The 21,021-nt window shown below is 41.8% G+C and overlaps 1 protein-coding gene across 1 annotated transcript; it reads right to left on the reverse strand.

The window, feature by feature from the left end:
- Positions 1-4,913: 4,913 nt before the first annotated feature.
- SUV39H2 (SUV39H2 histone lysine methyltransferase) lies at positions 4,914-17,750 on the reverse strand. The gene is made up of 6 exons (XM_075276278.1): positions 17,700-17,750; positions 14,455-14,600; positions 11,130-11,801; positions 6,168-6,314; positions 5,673-5,802; positions 4,914-5,410 (listed from the first exon to the last, which is right to left on the reverse strand). Exons 1-6 carry the CDS (start codon positions 17,716-17,718, stop codon positions 5,307-5,309), a joined length of 1,218 nt encoding a protein of 405 aa, XP_075132379.1. The 5' UTR covers positions 17,719-17,750; the 3' UTR covers positions 4,914-5,306.
- Between the last annotated feature and the right edge of the window lie 3,271 nt (positions 17,751-21,021).

Genomic DNA, 21,021 nt, shown 5'->3' on the forward strand with positions numbered 1-21,021 from the left:
GGGAGCGTTCACACTACCGTCGGTGTCCGACATGTAGTGTCCGCTCCTAGTGTCCGCTCAAAATCTGTCACGGACATTAGGAGCGGACACTAGATGTGCATGCAGGGTTTTTCTGTCCGCTTGAGAAGTTGGACATCTTCTCTTGCGGACAGGAAAGGACGGGCACGGAGTGCAAAAGAACGCACCCGATGCCCATTCAAGTGAATGACAGGTGTCACGGACACATCTAGTGTCCGCTCCTAATGTCCGAGACAGATTTGGAGCAGACACTAGGAGCGGACACTACATGTCGGACACCGACGGTAGTGTGAACGCCCCCTAATAGAGATGAGCGAGTAGTACTCGATCAAGTAGGTACTTGATCGAGTACTACTAGCTGTTCGAAGTTAAGATTCGATGCAGAACCAGTGTTGATTGGCTGAATGCTATACATTGCCAATCTACGCTGGTTCTTCTCCTACCTTTAGAAGTCTTCTCCCTGCGCAGCTTCCCCGTGTCCTCTTCCGGCTCTGAATTCACTCTGCCAGGCATCGGGCCTAGGCAGAGCTGAATGCGCATGTAGTGTGGGCATGCGCAGTCGGCTCTGCCCAGGCCCAATGCCTAGCAGAGTGAATTCAAGGGCGGAAGAGGACGCGGGGACGCTGCGCAGGGAGAAGAATCCAGCCCGACCCTCACTCATGGACTTAGTAAGTAGAATTTGAACGAATGTTGCCTACCCCTGAAACAAGCATTTCCCCCCATAGACTATAATGGGGTTCGAAACCCGTTTGAGCAGTGTGCGGCTGTTCGAATCGGATTTCGAACCCCGAACACTTTAGTGTTCGCTCATCTCGAATTAGTAAGTTGTTTTTTGTTGTTTTTTTTTTTTTTTTTAAAGGAGCACAATTTTCTCCAAGGGCAGAATCAAGAATCAGTAATGTTAAAATTCAACACCATTTGCTGACTTTGAGGTAGCAGTTACTCAGCATGCTATCTTTACAAACTTTTGTGAACAAATGGGTCATTCTAAAGAGGCTCATGGAATTCCATTGTGGTACTGTATTAGGGTGCAACATGCCAGTTTGTTAAATGTCTTCCCTTATAGATATTCCACAATCTTCTGAGTGGTATTATTGAAAAGTGCAAGAGTTTAGGAAGGAACAGCAACTCTACCACAAAATGTCAGACCATAAAGTTAAAGGGGTGCTGAAGTACATAGTGCATAAAAAGCATCAACCACAGAACATCGACTATTTTTATGTGCTGCAGTACTCTGAGCTTTTGGCAATCTGGAGATGTGACTGATCTAGTTCTACTCTATGTATGAGCTGAGCGGAGCTGGGTCCATCATGTGACCCAGAGTCAGACTGTAAGCAGCACAGTACACTGCAAAGCTGAGTCAGCGTGTGTGTGTGTGTGTGTGTGGGGTCTGGTATGTACTAATTAACTAATAAGTTAAAATATTCTATTGTGTGGTTAGTGCGTACATTGTACAAAAATGCAATTGCCCACATAACCACTTTAACAATAGTACAAAAACTGTGCGGTACATCGTGGCATGGGTTTCTATGGCCAAGTGTGTTACAATGGCTGACCAGCATCATTCATCACACTATCCCACACACCTGACACAATGTTTTACATTTTTACAGTGGGTTTGAAGGATAGAAAGCACAAGAATGCCACACACCATTGATTTAATAAAATAAAAGATAATGAACAACAAGCAAAAACCCCAAGGTATACAGGCAATCGAAGAATACAGGAGTTTGAGTCAAATTGGTTAGCTGGTATGTTGTGCACTCAACATTTATAATGTTTCAGCCTCTTTTCTTGATTTATAGAACCTTCTAGAACAGGGGTAGGGAGCCTTCGGCTTTCCAGCTGCTGTGAAACTACAACTCCCAACATGCTCCATTCACTTCCATGGAAGTTCCAAGAACAGCAGAGCAAGTATGCATGCTGGGAAATGTAGTTTTGCAATAGCTGGAGAGCCGTACGTTCTCTACCCGTTCTAGAAGATGGGGTATATGTATGTCTGATGGTCTCTGGGTTGGAATGTGACCTTACACCTATGTTTCAGACAGTACCTGGACCTTCTGAAAAATTAAAAAAGCGCTAGAACTAAAATGGAGGAACCATCATGAAGCAATATTAACCCTTTACAATACACCAAGTAGCTGCATGCAAGCCTTATGTCACTAAGCATCAGATAAAGAGGTGTAAAGTAGAAACATGTTTTGTGTCTTGACTGTCTGATGGATTAGTGTGGGTATGGTGAACGCCAGAAGATTGTTAAGATCTTAACGGCAAAGGATGTAATAGTACGTCCTGGCCATCAGTGTCTTAACTATGACACTGGGGGCGTACTGTGTGCTCCCTGCAGACTCTACAGCGACGCCCTCCATCTTCTTGCAACCGACTCTGCAGCCGAAAGCAATGGCTGTGCAGCGGCCATTTTCCTGTGGCCGAACGGACAATCACATAAGAGGCCATAGGAAAATGGCTACTGCGCTTTCGGTTGAAGATGCCGAGAAGAAGCGGTTGCAAGAAGATGGAGGGCATCACTGGAGAGTCTGCAAGCAGCACAGGGGACGCCCACATTGCTGTTTAAGTGCGGGGGACCGCCCCCAGTGCTGTCTGGAGACTCATTTGCATATGGTGAAAACGGTGACTATCACCGGAATGGCGGCGCGGAGAAGACATTAAGGCCGGGGCCCTACTGGCCAGAAACGCCACAATTTGGTAAAAATCGTCGTGTTTTACAGTACTTGCAAAGTGGGTGGAATTCATGCGAGTCTCATGCTCACTTTGCAGGGGGGTGGGGTAAAGGGGGAAAAACAAAAATAAATAAATAAATAGAAATTGCAGCATGAACACACTGCGGTTCTGAAAATCGCAGCATGTCACTTTTATCTACGGAAAAGCCGGCGGCTTTCCTATCAATATAATTGTGACAAAGTCCACGGAGGAAAACTCTGAACTTTCTATTGAAAGTGCTGTGGCAAGAACCGCAATGCGTTCCCTCCGCGATTCTTCCCACAGCGCTTTAGTGCTGCATTTCCGCCCAGTGGGGCCTTAGCCCAAAGGTAGGGGAAGAATAGCCTTTGTTAAGGCTATTCCGATGTGGTAAGCCTGAAAAAAAGGATTCTAATGATAGACTCCCTTTAATTCAATTACACAAGTGTGTACCATTAGAGTTCATATTAGTTTTAGGTTCAAAATTTGTATTGTATTATATGAAATCTTTTAAGCTCTATCTCCTGGCGTTCCCTTCAAATAGCTATATAGACAAGGTTGGGCCTTAGGACCTTAGATAAATGCCAAAATATACAGATTACACGGTACAAGTCTCAGAGGCTGCTAACCCGCTGCAATATGCAGTACCAATCCCATCCATAAAATTGCCCTGCCTTAATCCAGAGATATCTGTGTCACTTAGAACAAGCAAAGTGTTCATCTATGGAGTGCACTGCTGACCTGAGCTCAAAACCAGGAAGAGGAGGGAAAAAGAGACAGGAGGACAGGCTTTAAAGTGGTATGTGTGCATGCACAACTGCTGTAAGTATGCTATGTTAACATTTTTACATGGTTTGTCCCATCAGGCACACACCAGATCTGCTTGAGGCCTGGACCCCAAAGTTAAGAGTCAATAGCAAAGTAGCTGTAGTGGACCAATGCAACTAATAGGCCACTGACAGCAACTATACCTGGCATAATCAAAGTTTTGCAAAAGGTTCTCAGGAGCAGGTCCAGCATCTTAATGCCAACATGGATTGCACATTCCTGGAGCAGGACGCAGACAGAGCTGTTCTCTTGTAGGGCCAGACTAGATTACTGCAGCTTAGTTCCCATTCAGCTAAATAGGAGCTGATCTGTAATACTCTGGCCGGGCCGCTACATAGATGGCCAATTCCTGCTCCATTCTCTGCATATCAGTTGAGCAAATTGTGCAAAACCTTTATAGAAAAATAAGCCAAGCAACGAAGTGTAAAATTTAGACTGGACATGCACTAAATTTATCATCCAGCACCAGTCACTGCGATAAATCTGGGACATTTTTAGACTAAGGGCTCATTTAGACTATGAGACATAGAATAAGCACCAATTGATGATAAATGCTACTATATTCATCCCCCCCCCCATTTAGCTTGACTGATTATCTTAATGTTTACAGTGTGATCTGTTACCAACAAGATGCAGTTAGCCAACCAAGAAGCGTCTACCACTGGTCGGCTGACCGTCAGCACAATTAGACAAGCCAGGTATTGAAGGCGAGTGATCCTTGGAGTGCTTGTTAATAATATTTCAAGAACATCGAGCTGTGTAACAGTTCTTTAAAGGGGTTGTCCCGTTAAGAACACTTATCCCCTATACACAGGGCAGGGGATAAGTGTCCGATCTTTGGGTCGCCTAGTGACCAGGAAGATGGGAACTGAATGTCCTCCTAAAGCCTCCTTGCAAATGGACAGTGTGTTTGAGTTACCTGCACTTCATTCAGTTATATGGGGCTGCAGAGATTACAGTTCCAGCAGCCCATAGAAGTGAATGGAGCGCCAGTCACTCCATTGCACTGGGGTCCTTTCACAAAGAACTACCGTACTCAAGTATTCACTCTGACTACTGGGTGACCTAGCGACCGGACACTTATCTCCTATTCACAGGACAGTGGATAAGTGAGCATAATGGAAAGCCCTTTAAATTTATATTGCCTAATCTTAGCCAGGATTAATAATTCAGCCATAGGCATAATTCTACCTAGAGAAAAAAGGAGAATTCTGATTCCACTGGAGCTTGTAAAATACTTTGTTTAATAAAGATCAGTATATTGAAGTCCTATTACCCTTGTTTACAATTTCATCAAATGTTTGGTATATAAATAAGATGGAAAAAAAATAGAAAAAACCTGCAATAAAATAGAGCAATATGCATATAGAAAAAGCAATTGTTTTCATCAGAAACAACATTATAATTTACCATTTAGCCCTCCAAGTATTTAGCGGCTGTTTACATAGTGAAACATACCATGCTATTATCCTACAGTGTTCTTCATTCTGCTCAATGACTCTGTAGCTGTCCCTACTTTTATTTGAAAGCCCCATACAAAAATAAAATAAATTCTGTAAAGGTCCTATGTACAATTATAGTTTATCCCAGGCAAACCATCAAATAGAAACAGCCTAAATTTATTTTGCACTTTAGAGCTCATACAAACTGCATACTCCAGGAAAGGGAAATCACTAAATAAATTGTGCTTGTTTGTTTTAAAGAAACTTTGTCACAGCGTAGTAAAATATGTACGGCATTTATTAAAACGATCCATTAAATTAAAGGTATCCTCTGCAGTCAGCAGCTCCACATCTACAAGATGTCCTCACCCTCTTCTTGGCTGGGCTCAACTCTATAGAATCTGTGCTGAGGTCTCCTGAACCTACAAGAACCAAAAAGTGTAAAAAGGCAAAATCAATAATCATAAGATAGATTGTAGATACGTGCAAGATCACCAGCAGCAGTTTCCAGAATGAAGGAGCTATATAGTGCGCAGAAATGAGACACGCCAATAATGGCGATAAGCTTAGAAATTGCACAATGTAATCTTCTCATATCCATCTGGACCAGTTTATAATTGGCGGTTTTTATGCAGGTAACAAGTATAGCCAGTGAAGCAGTAAAGTGAGTAAGAGCCAACATACCTTTCATTTGGTAATCAAACGTAAGTTCCTCTCCAGCTTTGATTGGTCTTGTTGAAAATAGTGCAATTCGAGGAAGACGAACGTCCAGATTATCTATAAATACGTTGTATACCTGAAGATTGGGATCACACTGTAATGCAAGACAAAGTTTAATACACTTATAAGGTATATTTATATACTTATTAATTTTTATATAGATGTATTTATATAAAACCATGCTCAGTTATAGAATTGTAACTTTCTCTATACTTACTGTATATGCATCTCTAAATATAGAGAGGCAAATATAAAGGGTAAGTACATGGATGAGCGGGCAGAAGGGAGGCTAGCAAGAGAATACAAATGAAATCTAGAGGAGCGAGTAAGGTCAGTGTTTTCTTTCTGCAGCTGGAACATGGTATATTACCAGTCAGCATCTCCCCTTTTATCTTGCACTATAGTCAGAAATGACAGGGCTTACACTGAAATATTCCAGGGTTTTAAATACATACTTACACTGTGGTTTACAAAGTGTGAGACATTTCCATATCGAGCAGCATCGACAGTAAACTCATCTGATTCATAATCTAAGTCAAAGAGGTAAGTGATTCCTGTGCTATCATATTGCTGGCCCCTTCTCTCCGCCTCCTCGCTTGTTATTACCTGGAAAGAAAGAAAAGACCACAATTGGAGAAAGAAATAAAACTTCCTTGTGACCCATAAACAAACCAGGTTCTTAAAGGGAGTCTAGCACCACAAACATATCTTATAAATCACCTCTGTATTTTGCAGGGCCTGTTGGTGGCCTAGTGAACATACCTTTCCCTTTAAAACATAACTAACACTTTATTTTTTTTCATAAATCCATTGTTCAGGTGCAGATAAACTTTGCTATATGATTTACATTAGAAAAGTGATTGTTTCTTCACTTTCTGTCACTGATGAAATCTGTACAATAGAACTTCATGGAGAGGGAATAAGAGCTCCCCAAACAGCTTATACAGAGGCCATTCTATCCAAAGTCTCCCGACAGACATGCTGTCCCTCTCCATAGAGCCAGCTGTAAGCAGAGACTGTTTGTATATGGAAGTATGGACAGAATAAATCAGATAAGTAGTAAAGAAAGGAGAAATACTTAAAGCTTTAAGATTTTCACCATAACCCATACTATTCATTAAAAAAAAATAAAAAAAAAATAAAAAAAAATTTTGGTGACATTTTGAATTTATAGCTCATATGGCCTTATATGCATTTTATTGTCCATGGTAGCCCCTTTCATGGAGTTGACAGATACAATAGTGAAATAAAAAAATAAAATAAATAAAAGTTCTCCTCTCCCTGCACACGGTCTAAAGTGAAAGTTGCAAGTATATGCAACTACACTTTAAGCAGTACAGTTCAATATCTAAGCTACAGACATGATATTGGTCTTATTTTAAAGCCAAGATTCTTGAGGTGAACGGTAATGCACTTTGCATTGTTCCTTCAAAGCTGTGGGGGGTTAACAGATTATCTGACTTATTTTTAAGAAACAACAGTGCTGCTGGAGGGGCCAACAGCATAAAATACTCACCTCTACCCAGGCTTCTGTTTCATGTGGTAGCAGGTCCAGTCTTCTCTTTACAATCACCCCTGCCTGCTGTTTGTGCAAGGTGACTGCAGCATCCAAACAGCTGTGGGCTCTGCAAAGAGAAGACCAGACCTGCCACCGCTGGAAATGGGAGGACTGAGGAGAAACTAGTAATATTTTTTGTGATATCCGTCCCATCAGTACTACTAATGATTCTTAAAGAGAGTCTACCACAACCAAGACTGCTTGCAAACCACTTATATGTTCTTGGTTGGCTGGCGAGTGCCATAGTGAACATACCTTTCTCGTGTCAGAGTGCAATATTGTTGCAGAGAAATTTAACTTTTATTCCATATGCAAATAAGCTGTTTGGTGCATTCAGGCAAGAGCCATGCCTGCTGGAGCCCCCAGATTCTTTTTTGGTTGCCAACCAGTGTCACTCCCAGAACAAAGACTGACATGTCCCATGGACAGCAATTTGCAGCAACCACCAAAGAGGACGATGGTCCAGCGGCTGTGGGCCTACACAGAGTGTACATCACACCACCGCTCATTTGCATAAAGAGCAAAAGTGGATTCTCTCACAACAAGATTGGTAAGTTTGTAGGCCGTATCTAAATTAGCCTAAGAAGTACAGTCGGCGGGAGTGGATTCAGCCTAATCACCCTGTTTGCTCTACTAGGTGTGATTACTATTTCCCTAAGGGCTTCATTGAGTGAGGGGACTGTGAGGGAGAGGACAGTCCTAACCAGGAAGTGTGATCAACAAGAGGGAAGTGTGACTAGGCTCAAGCTCCCCCCCCCCCCAACTTAGGTTACTTTCTTTGTGACTTTTTAAGTTTTCAAACATTTTTCAGTCTTCATACTGCACATGATGGGCCAGTTTATAATGGAAAAATCACTTGACAAGTTCCTTTTCGGCTAAGGCCCCATGGGATGACCCGCAGCTATAAAGCGCTGTGGGAAAAAGCGTAGCAGGAACGGATCGCGGTTCTTCCCACAGCGTTTTAAACAGAAAGTTCGCTGAATTTTCCTCTGCGGACTGTAACAATTATATCTATGGGAAAACCGCCGCCGTTTCAGTAGATATAATTAACATGCTGCGATTTCCAAAGCCGCAGCATATCCGGGCTGTGGTTTTTACTGTGTCTTCTTCATCCACACCTCTTCTTCCTCCGATGTCCTTCGGTCCCGTCCTCCTCCGGCGCTCGCGAACTGACATTGATAAAAAAAAAAATTTAAAAAAAAGGCCTGGGTGCCTGCGCAGTAGCCGTAGTAGAAGCCGCATGCTACTGCGCATGCGCCCAGGGCATTTTTTTTTTATCAATGTCAGTTCGCGAGCGCTGGAGGAGGACGGGTCCGGAGGACATCGGAGGAAGAAGAGGCGTGGATGAAGAAGACAGCGCACCCTGAATGCCCGCCCATCGTGCACAATGCGTAAGTAGATCACATTCTTTTTTAGGGTATTATTTTAAAACTGGGGGGTAGTTTAATATAACTTTTACGGTGCCTGAATAGCCTTTTTAAAGGCTATTCACGCATATGTGGAGCTCTACCAGCATGATTTTGCTGATAGAGCCCTTTAATATATAGGTATGGGGGGGGGGGGGGGAGTGTGGTATAATTTTAATGTTGCGATTTTGGTTTAATTCGTCCGCCTCAAAACTATGAAAGTCACCCTGGCAGAAAGAGGAGAGAAAAATCGAAAAGCCCCATGGCAGTGAAAGGGTTAATAGATGCTGCTCCACTCATTCAGGCAAGTCAGATTTTGTTCTCTAGCCCCCCACCATGCCTGAGCAACCAGTGCAGTTGCTTTTGACGGACTCCAAATATGAAAATTAATCTGTCTGCTGTCGAATGGGTGGTCTCAACCTCGAAAAGGCAAGGGATGTATTTGAATCGGAGCTCAGATACTGTCCTCTTCTGATTGGAGCTCTGAATCACACCCTTTGTCTATTCTTGCCTGAGCCTAAGCAGCATATGAGCATGCAAGTGTACCAACTGCTCAGTAATGGTGGGAACTAGCCTTTATTAATGTTTTTTTTTGTGGCAGATTTTGTTGTGGATTTTTGGGTCAAACCCAGGAATGGCTACTAAAGGAATGAGAACTATATAAGAAATGCTTGTACTGCTACTGTCTTCCCAGTCCACTCCAGACGCACAAATTAAAATCTGCAACAAAAAAAAAAAAAAAAAGTGATGTTTACACAACGTGGGACCCCAGTCTTAGGGTATTTTCACACGGTGAAAAACGAAGAGGAACTCCCTTTTCATTTTCCACCACCAGCATTTGCTGATAGAGTGCATCAGCATTCAGTCGCGGCATCCCAAAGCTGATTAGGCCCAGATGAATGGGCCTAATTTGCAGAGAGTCTCGAGCCACGTCTGAATCAGCCACGGTGTCCGTGGAAAGATTGAGCAGGACACTTCTTTTTTCTGCAACCTGCTGCGATCTCTGCCTCCAATTGAAAACAATGGCAGGCGGATTCCAGGAGGAATCTGCCCCATATTCAGGGGTGAAAACCGACGTGCGTATCACATTGAAACCGATAGGGGAAAAAAGCAGCCCATTCATTTCAATGGGGAGCGCTCGTATGCCGGCTTCCATTGAAATGAATGGGATCTGCTTTGTACGTGCTGATTCTGAACGTGTTTTACGTTCAGAATCAGCTCAGCGTATAATTAGTGTGAATGCATCCTAATTAAGTCTGCCTCTTTACAGTTTGATTCCTCATTATTTTCCGGTGGTTAGTTTGCTGTCAGTGAAGGAGACCATTCTTGTTTACAACCATATGATGAGCTGCTCTCACTTATGTGGATTTGGCATGGCCATGCAGTACATTGGCAGACCATAGATTTCAACTGGTGCTGTGTAATGCCGCATTTTTCATGTAACAGCACTGCAAGCCTATGGATTGTTTAATAGACTGACTGGCATTATGAAGTAAATGTTGGTGTACGTATAGCAGCTTCATCTGTTTGGCGAAGATGTTATAATGGGAGGTCTTGGCAGGTTGTTTTAAACAGTCATTTGTATCATGGCTGTGCACATACCAGGGTTACTAGACGTCCATATAAGTAGGAGCTAAACACAATATTAGGTGATGACAAATTCCTTGATAAACCCTAAAGCAAAGCTGGTCATACTGCCGGCTATGTAACACGTGTACTAATGGGAAGAGGGGAGAATACAGTTACCAGTATTCTGGATCAGCAGCTTTTCTCGCTCAGAAGGAAAGGATCCTATAAATGGAACCTGATCCTTATGTTATCTTCCCTTACATCTTCAGTCGGTAGAGTGGGTGTATATTGGTTTTCACCCAACAGATGTCATCGTATTAGCCATTATAGCTGCAAACTATGTTCTGTTTACATTCATTTATTCAGAACAACAGTTCCTGACATTCTAGTAACTTGGTTCTAGATGGAAATCTTATAAAGGGAATGTTAAAAGGTACATACTAATGCCAGATGATACAATAAGTAATCTACTAATTAGACAAACAGGTATTGCAATAAATCCCATAAAAACAGCATACCATATCATATAAGGTTGGGCAATAAATAACAAAATAACCAAACATTTTATTCACAGCAGGCTATTACGGTTTGGTAATTACAATATTTGAGAGATTATACCTGCATTTTGGTTCGTATTGAATACATCTGAATCAGAACTGCTATTGTTATAATGTGGGATCTCACAAGGTTTAACCAACACACACTCATACTGTAAAAGGTCTGTAATTTAAATGGGGTGTGACCGAAATAATTATCATTAATAGTAATCTAGGTAAACTGTCCGATTAATTACGATTTTGATTTAGGTCATAATTGCCCATCCATAATATCAAATGTGCAAAACAACACTCATTCTAGTGACTTACAGCAATAATAAGGTTGACATACCTCACCAACATATTCCATGACAAAGCTGTGCTTCTTGATTTTCTGAAGTGTTTTTACACCCCAACCACGTCCATTGTCTGTCCTAAAAATGCATAAAGAATAAGGAGGCCCTTTCTGAACCACACGATTTGGACAATCCGGACCACATTTACATCTAGAATTGCATTCATAAATAGGCCGTCCAGGTTGGATTCTAATCTGTCTGTGTTCATTGTAAGCAAAATCCACCCCTGCCTCTGTAGGGCAACATTTGCCAGTGAAGCAATCTGTACAATCACAGCCAACAATGGCTTCACCCAAAGTGTTTACTCCAGGGGAGGCTTTATAATCATTTATATAAAAGAAGTCTCTGGGGGGACCTTCAAGATCCACATCATTTTCTACATACAACATGCCATTATGGGATTTTTTCCTATTCAGCTCTTCTTCCCATCGCTTGAGTGCAATTCGTTGTCTAGCCTTTTTGACGATGTAATCGGCAACAGAACGATCCAAGGACTTCACGCTGTTTTTAAACATAGTTGACTTCCCAGCCTTAAGTTCAGATACATACTTGTAGAGGTCACTGTAAAACTGCTTCAAAAGTGTTGCACATTTGAGGTTTTGCTTGGGTTCCCAAGTATTATGTGATTCTGGCCATCCTTTCCACTTCACAAGAAAATATTCTTTACCCTTTAGAAACAAACAAGACAATGCAGTTAGTATAAGAACAATCTATAACACAGGCTTTTCCTCTGTAGCCCCCTACACATGCACATCTAGCATAGCCAAGCATGCAAGTATTCTCAATTGGTAAGGTGGCGTGAGCTGCTGTCACACATCAGTGAGAGGCTAAATGCCTTGAGAACAAAGGATAAGGCATGTTTAACTTTAGGTTGTCCAATCATTATGATCCCTGACATCTGTCATCAGAGAAAAGCTGTCACAGTCACCATATACAGTACATTAAAGGGAGTCTGTCAGCAGGAAAACTGGGATTAAACCAGCACAGTACTTTCTAGTGCTCATAGTGGTGAACACCATGCTATACTTTGATGAAGAAGCGCTGCTTCATTTTGAGGAAAATCAGATTTTTATGGAACTGAACCAAGAGTGTACTGTCACTAGCTCTTCCTTACTAACAGGCTCCCCTTAAATGGTCAATGGGTTTGGCCATTCATCTAATGCATGTTGCCATTTTAATTATGTTTCAAGTGTTTTAGGTGACATTGTACCACCACAAGCTAAGATTGTAAACTGAACCCATAAACACAACTACTGAAACTGGTGACTGATGGTTTAGGTAATGTGAAATTTATATTTTAATCTAACTAAAAGTGACAACTAAAAGCAATATACAGTAAAACCTCTTCAAAAGACCAGATATATTTTTCATTTTTCCATAGTTGCCATCTTCAATGAGAAGACCACCTCTCTTGGATGCCACTTTTTCATGCAATTTTGGGTGGTCATCTCAAAGAGGTTTCTTTTACATCCCATTTAGACCTCCAAGAAGTGATCACATACTTTGAAAAAAAAAAAAAAAAACCCAGCAACAAAAAAGGTGTAAATGTGTTGTTCTCTCTATAAGCACTAAAGCAGGCTGTGATTCTGCCACGTACAGTGGTCTGATTACTTCTATAGGAATGCATTATAAGAATATTAGACAAATGGAGATTACATGTATGTGTATAAAACCAGTATCAGCCACTTTGCTACCCCCCTTCCAATTAGGTAGATCATATCTTATCTACCCTATACTCAAAGGGTCAAGATGTATTAAATCAATACTAAACTTTCAAAGCAATTTTTGATTTTCTGCCAACATTTGTGGCATTAGTAATGTTTGTAATATATTTTTTAACAAATTTTGGTTCCTTTCTTTGAGATCCTTCATTTCTTTACTTTTTCCGTTGTTTCTCTATGTACAGTGTAGGGACTGGTGTGTAATGAAAAGACAATGAGAATGGGGAAAGTCACTTCAAACAGTTATACAGTCGGGATTGGAAAATTTATGTGCAGCTGTGCATAAATATCCAAAATCCTGTCTGTGTTTTTAACCAGTCATATCTCTGGAAATAACACGGGTAGAACTGCAGCGTCATGAAAAAGGAAATCCTCATCTTATATATGACACCAGAAGTAAGTTTTTATATTTCATAATACCCCCACCCACTTCATTACATATACAAGCCCCTACACTGTAGACAGTGAGAAGCAGGGTACAAATCTCAATACATAAGATAGGGAATACATAGATAATTGAAGGATTTTACAAAAAGCAGACAAAATGTGTTATTATATTGTATTTTTTTTTTCATTAATGGCATAAATACAACCAGAAAATCAAAATGTGTTTGAAATGTTAGTAATGCTTTAAGTTTGAAATGCCATAAACCTGTATACAAATGTAGCAACTGTTGAAACAAATATCTGAAATAATTCATTAGCACAACACAACACAGCATTCTACACTAATGTCTATGCATGCTAATACTGTTTGCTTGGGCTAAGTTCACATCTGCATAAGAGACTATCATACAACAGGGAATATATGTTTTGGATAACTGCCATTTGTATAAAAGACTAAGTAGATCATAAGGTGCAACGTCTAGGCAAACATGGCATAAAGTGTATAGTTTACCCTCCAGCATCACCACAGGCGTCAAAAAGCAAAGCGAGCAGGCAGTCTATGTAATGCACATATGTGCTGCAGTCTCCAGAGTTTATAGCTGTTCTCTACTCTGGCTAATGGATGGGAGGGAGAAGATAACTTCTTTAAAGAGGACCTTTCTCCTCCTGGGGCACATGCGGTGTAATACACCGCTAGAAAGCCGACAGTGCGCTGAATTCAGACGCTGCTGTGATGAAGGGCGTACCTGACTGACTTTCAGAAACGCCCTTCTGACAGTGAAGAACTACAGTACCGGCACCGATAGCTCTTCACTGGGGGCACAGATCGTGAAAGCCGACAGTGCGCTGAATTCAGTGCACTGTCGGCCTTCTAGTGGTGTATTACACCGCATGTGCCCCAGGAGGTGAAAGGTCCTATTTAAACATGTCTAAAATGAGACCAGCTACGTCAAAGAATAGTGGAAGCGGCGCTCTCAGGTCAAGGAGGATATACACCTATTGGACAACTGAAACTTAATGAGAAAACCACATAACACAACCGTGTTTCGGGACAAAAGTGCCCTTTTTCAAGTGCATAAACTTAAGCTAGAACGAAATGAACACAAGGCTCCATGTGTGCACGGACTTTTTATATTAGTGCGAGACCAAGAGTTTCTAATGTTCCTGAAAAAAAAAAATTTCTCTCTACCACCAAGTATGCCATGTACATTACCTTTTCTAGTTTGTGGTCACAGATATATTCCACTTCATAATTGTTTAGATTCTTTCTAGTAATCCCGAGGCATTTGCAGATGAGGAACTCTTTCCGACATAATTCTTGAAGTGTTTCATTGGAAGCAAGGCATGGCACACACCAAGCTGTGAGGAAAGAGCATAGCATACAGGCATTTAGACTTTACAACTGTATCACTCACAAGGAAACAGAATAATCATTAACACCGATTTCAAGGTGAGATTCTAAGGGCTTATACACATATCCAACATGTGATGTCTGTGTTATTCACAGACTGCATGGAAACACATTGGGAGGGACCCATCAAGACCTGCGTGTTTTATCATGAATTAGGTACTTCCTCCAGTGCCCTCACGGCCTGGGTCTTCTGTACATTCTGATGACATTTATATCACCTTTTGATGTAAATGGTGATGAATTCCAGAAAAGTGCAGAGGCCAGCACAAAAATGCTGCTTGTGACTATCCTAATCACAGGAGGCACGAAATAGTTTCAGATCACCAATTCACAGGCAGAATGGTGGCTCAGTGGTTAGAACTGCAGCCTTGCAGTGCTGGCATCCTAGGATCGAATCCTGCCTAGGGCAACATCTGCAAGGAGCTTGTATGTTCTCCTTGTGTTTGCGTGAGTTTCCTCCCATGCTCCAAAGACAAACGGGGGGGGGGGGGGGGGGGGGGAAATCACTAATTTACAACTTTTTTTATGGGTTGTGTAGAGAACTTGATGAATCCTTCATTGATTTTAATGGAGGCATGCAGATTCATGTTCTCTTTGGAGAAAAAAAAAACATGCTCTGCTTTGGTTAATTTTGCAGACCACAGGAACTTATTAAAGTTTATGGGTCTGTGAAAATCAGATGCCAACCATGTGCCATCCATTTTTCACAGAACTGAGTCAGAAAGCCAAAGCACCGACTCCAACTTCTTCATAAGTGTGACAGATATTGACAGAAGCAGTAAAGCTTCTATACTGTATCCATAATTCCAATGAAAGAATAAATGGCATTTCATGTTTTTTTTTTTGTTTTTTTTTTTTAAAAAAAGCGTTCATGGATGTGAACAACCACAGACAGCACACAACCCGAAAATGAACTGGATTGGAGAGCTCCATTATGAAAGTGGATGTATGAATAAGCTCTTCGGCTGCATTCACATATATCAGTTGTGTCCGTCCAGTAATTTATACCTTAGGTGGCCACAACTGAATACATTTTTGTGCACCAATTCGATGTCTATACCAAAGAAAAAAAAAACCCATTGCACACAGCATTTTTCTGTTCAATGTAGGGAGACATCTGAATTTCTGCTATTTGTGTCATTAATGCATATCTTTATGCTACTTAGGTTCAGGAAACACAGGGGAGGTTAGTGTTGGTCTGAGAGCACAGTCGCATGATCGGTACTAAAGCCTCTTTTCATGTATGTGCCACCCCCCAACTACTCCTCTTGCAGCTGTGACATCCAGCCACATCTCATATCTCACACATGTGCAGTACAGTCAGCCACTTCGAGTCACAGCCTTGTGTACTGCGCAGTACTCCATCTTGGTTCTCACAAGGAACAGGCGTCCTGCGTTTTATTTTCACCACAATGTGTGGATGTCTTAGGGCACGTGTACACGGAGTAAACACGCACTCATTTTTGCATAGTACACATGTAAAAATCAGACTCCCATTGACTTCAATTACATTTTTTTTTTACACAAGTAAATGTTTTGTAAAAGTAAAAAACTCTGTGTGCACAGGCGCTTAGACTTAAAAGGGTATCCTCATCTCAGGATTTCAGCTGCCTTATTGTCTCCTCTACCCTTCACTTTCTGGGGTTCAGCTCATTCTTGTAGAGTTTCTAGTTATAAACAGCACAGTTATAGCTTAATTGACATATACAGCTCAAAAACTGCAAGCTATATACAGAGAGAGGGTGAGAAGAGAATATAGAGGGCCAGGAGCAGAGACGGTTATTACCTTGACCTGTTTAACAGGTAGTAACCTAAGCAACCAGCTGTAAACCTTCAGGAGGAATTTTTAACTATAGCTGACAAACGAAGCAAAATAGATAAAGCAATGAATTGGGTAAAAGACTCCAGTTAGCTTAAAGGGGTTGTCCAGGAATTACAGATCTCTGACAGGAGCCCGGGAAAAGTGTCATAAATACATTCTCATCTGTGCCTGACGCTCTTTGCTACTGTCTGGTATAGCGGCTTGTTTCAGTGAAATCCTCTTTATACGTGACAGGTGACCTTTCCTGTGATGTTGAGAGTAGTCATGACCAGTGAGGACTTTCTCCAGAACAAGTGCCTGGGCGCCCCTGAACCAGAGGACACCAAAGCACCAGGGACAGGCAAGTAAGTTTATGGCTTTTATTGATTTATTAACCATCTTCCCCAGCCTCAATAAAAGCCATAGACTTACTTGCCTGTCCCTGGTGCTTCGGTGTCCTCTGGCTCAGGGGCGCCCAGGCACTTGTTCTGGAGAAAGTCCTCGCTGGTCATGACTACTCTCAACATATACACATATATATATATAGTGGATTTCACAGAAAGGAGCCAAAATCCATTAAAATAGGTTACTAAATCAATAGAAGACAGAAATGCTGCCAGACAATCAAACTTGAGAGAGTTTAGAAGCAGTTTAATAAGTCTCCTTATGTTAACATACATACACTTTCTAGGTTTACATGAAGTTCAAGCTGAGTGGTTGCTGTTGATGGATCTCATTTACTGCACAGCTACTGGCAAGGTCAAGGCCCTCCCAGTTTGTATACGGACTGTTCAGTCACCTATAGCAACTTGATGAGCAGGTTTGAAAATGAAAGCCTTAATCCGATTGGCTGCACAGGGACGGGCTTTAGGCTTGCGAGTCCTCGCCAAGTACTTGTCAGCTGCGTCTGCCCTCACAGCTGTTACCGGGAACATAAAGTAATGGGAGACATCGGACGAAGTGACTTCCAGCAGTCCTGCCCGGTCCGACAGGCGCTGCTACAATAAGGGCACTGATATAATCCCAATACATTACTACATTCACCAAGTGCCTGATCCGGCATGACAAGGGGTAGCCAGAAACGCAGCTTCATTCACTTGGGTTGATGTTGTCGGTAACGCAGCGACAATTGCCGTGCTGCTTTTATTAGCCGAGCCATGTACAGACCGCAGCCGCACGCGCCTCAGTTTGTATCCTGCGCGTCTATGTCATCACAAAAAGCAAATAGACGCAACGCCAGACTCACCTCCACGCGTAGCGGCCATCTTGTCCCACGCCAATCACATCTACTTGTCGTGACGTCACAGCCTGCCCACCGCAGCCAATCCCTTCCCATTTCAGTCCGGGCTGAGAAGCTACAAGCCTTCCACGTCATCAGGGGGCGGGCTCTTTAACTAGAGCGGTTAACTCGAACCAAAGCTGTTTGCCCGCCAATACAGTTTCCTGTTGTCACATAGTCCAGAGATGTTGAGTTAGGCAGAAATTGTACAACAGCTACCTGAGGAGACCATGTACAGCGTAGCCCCCTACAAGAACCATTGTACGGCCTCATTCTGGCGATTTGTATCCACTTGGTTTTATTAGCCAAAATAAACAAATAAACGTAACGCAAACACGATACAGTAATGGAAACTTTACTACCTTTGCTTTTTCATTTGTTTTTTTGCATAAAAATCGTAATCCTGAAGAAATACATAAATGTCAACAGGGCTGATATAAAGGAGGACACAACACATGACTAAACTCAGGCCACCGCATAATACAACGCTACATAGTTGTTATGTGTCCACACTCTATGGAGAAAGTATTGGGACTTGGCTCAGTGACTAGTCCACTGCCTGAGGTGGATAAAAATCCAAACGACTTCTTTCTCTGAGGGCGGTTTCACATCTGCACCCAGTGTCTGCTTTGCAGGTTTCTGTCTTCTGCCCGAGAAACTGGACAAGAGATTGAAACCAGCAATCAGTTTTCAAACCCATTCATTTGATTGGGTTTGCAAAGTGTCTGCCCCTGAGCGTCTTCTGCCTCTCCGTGGCAAAACCGTTTTTTCTAACCAGACACAAAGTCGGACATGCAGGACTTTGTGCTCGGTTAAAAAAAAACAAAAAAACTTTCGCTGCGGAGACCAGAAGACACTCACGGGTGGGCACTGACTGCCGGGTTTCCGTCTCCTGTACAGTTTCTCCCACAAAGCGGAGATCGGGCGCAGGTGTGAACCCGCCCTAACTCGTATAGCACCAATATATTCTGCTGCACTTCACAGACTTTCTGAGCCCTGTGTGACCATCTAAATCCTCTATTAGCATGTCTTTAGAGCATGGAAGGAAACCCTCACAACTGTGATGTAGACAGCTTGTGTTCAATTAATTCCGGTGTGGCAGTTTCACTTTGTAAAAGCTTTTTTTAGGTGCAGATTTTGTTGCAGTTTTTTGAGCTATAGCCGAGAATGTTTAGATTTGGAAAACATCTAGAAAGCTCTTATACGTCTACCTTCTGCTCCATACACTTCTGGCTTCGATTCAAACAAATGGCTGTTTCTGTAATGTGGGACCTCATCATAAAAGGGTGATCCAGCATCCCTTCCCACTGGTGACATTTTTTGACTTTTGTTTTTAACTACCCACCCCTCTTCCAAACCCCACAATTTTTTTTTATTTTTCCATTCTCAGAACTATATGAGGGCTTAATGTTTGCAGAACAAATTGTTCTTTATAATGATACCATTTAGTATGCTGTACAATGTACTGGGAAGCTGCAAAATTATTCAGAATGAGGTGGATTTGAAGAAAAAGTGCATTTGTGTGACTTTCTTATGGCCTTAGGGCTTGTTCAAATCTGCACCCGTTCATGCAAGTTTCCATTTCCTGCACAAAACTGAGAAGGAGACGGAAACCTGCAGGTCTCTTTCAAACCTATTCATTTGAATGGGTTTGAAAGATGTCAAACACAGAGTCGGACATGCAGTACCCTGTGTCCGATTTTAAAAGAATGGTTTCGCGGTGGAGCGCATAAAATGCTCACCGGCGCTCACGGCCGGACCTAGTCTGACAGCTTTCCGTCTTCTGCATGCAATAGACGGAAAGCTGAGAACAGACTCTGGGCGCTAGTGTGAACCTAGCGTCATGTGTTCACTTTGCAACTAAAATTACATGTCACCAGTATTCTATGTTCCGATACAATTCTAGGGATTCCAAATTTATATAGTTTTAGTTACATTTAAACCCCTTAACAAAAATCTAAAACTTTGAAAAAAAAAATAATTTAAAAATCGCCGTATATTGACACCTGTAACTTTTTATATTTCCGTGTATGGGGATGCATAGGGCGTCTTTTTTTGTAGGGTCAGGTGTACTTTTTAGTTATACCATTTAGGGGAATGTCTATTGTTTTTGCCACTTTTTATTCAAATTTTTATCAGATGTGAAACAGGGAAAAAAAACAACAGTTTAGCACTTTTGATTTTTTTTCCCCCCGCCACAGCATTTACTGTACAAGAAAAATACTTTTGTGAATTGATAGATGCCATTTTCAGACACAGGGATACCAAATTTAAAAAAAAAAATAGTTAAAAAAAAGTTTTAAAGGGATTCTATTACTGGGAAAACTCATTTTTAACTAAGCATATACTTGCATATCGTTTAGAAAGGCTATTCCACACATACAAAAGGTATGTTAATCCCCTCAGTCGTTTTTGAATGAGCCTGATTTTATTCACATGCCAATTAGCCAGCAACGAGCACCGGAAGTCTCAGGGAGCACTGTGTGCTGAGTGTGTGAGAGGGGGGAGGGTGATCAATCATCATCAGCAGCCTCTCTGCTCACGCTCTCAGAATCACACACACACTGCATTTTTCACTTTTCATTATCAGCTGCACATTCATTTCTAGAAATTAAATTAATGTAACACTCAGGGGTTAAAAGTGCTCATTCCGCCACTTGATGCCTTCAGTGGTGTAGTTTACAAAATGGGGTCACATGTCAGTAGATTCCACTTTACTGACAATTCAGAGGCATAACGTCCAAATACTAAACTGTGCTCCAAACACCAAAATAGCACTCCTTCCCTTTTGTGCCCAAACAGCAGTTTATACCCACATATGGCATTAAGTACGTTATCTAGGGTACAACACGGTCATACATGTAGAAATAAACTGCAGTTTGGGCACACAGTAGGGCACAGATGTGAAAGAGCGCTACGTGCTTTTTGAGCGCATATTTAGATTGTTGGTTTTTGGACGCCATGCCATTTGCAGAGACCGTAAAATTGGCCCTACAAAATGGGGTCACTTGGAGAATTCCAATTTACGGTCACCTCCAGGGCTCTGCAAAAACAACAAGGTGTCCAGAAAGTCCCTTTAAATCTATACTAAAGTATAGATAAATCTATACTAACCAAAGCTAAAAAACAAACAAAACAAAAACGCAGAACTCTTTCCCTTCTGAGCCCTGCTGTGTGCCCAAGCAGCAGTTTGTACCCACATATATAATTTTTTTGTCCCCGGGAAAGCCAACTTAACAGTTTTAGGAGTGCAGGTCTCTGATGCCACAAAGTGTCTGCAATGTATTAG

The sequence above is a fragment of the Leptodactylus fuscus genome, chromosome 5, assembly GCF_031893055.1.
Source record: "Leptodactylus fuscus isolate aLepFus1 chromosome 5, aLepFus1.hap2, whole genome shotgun sequence".
Classification (NCBI taxonomy): Eukaryota; Metazoa; Chordata; class Amphibia; order Anura; family Leptodactylidae; genus Leptodactylus; species Leptodactylus fuscus.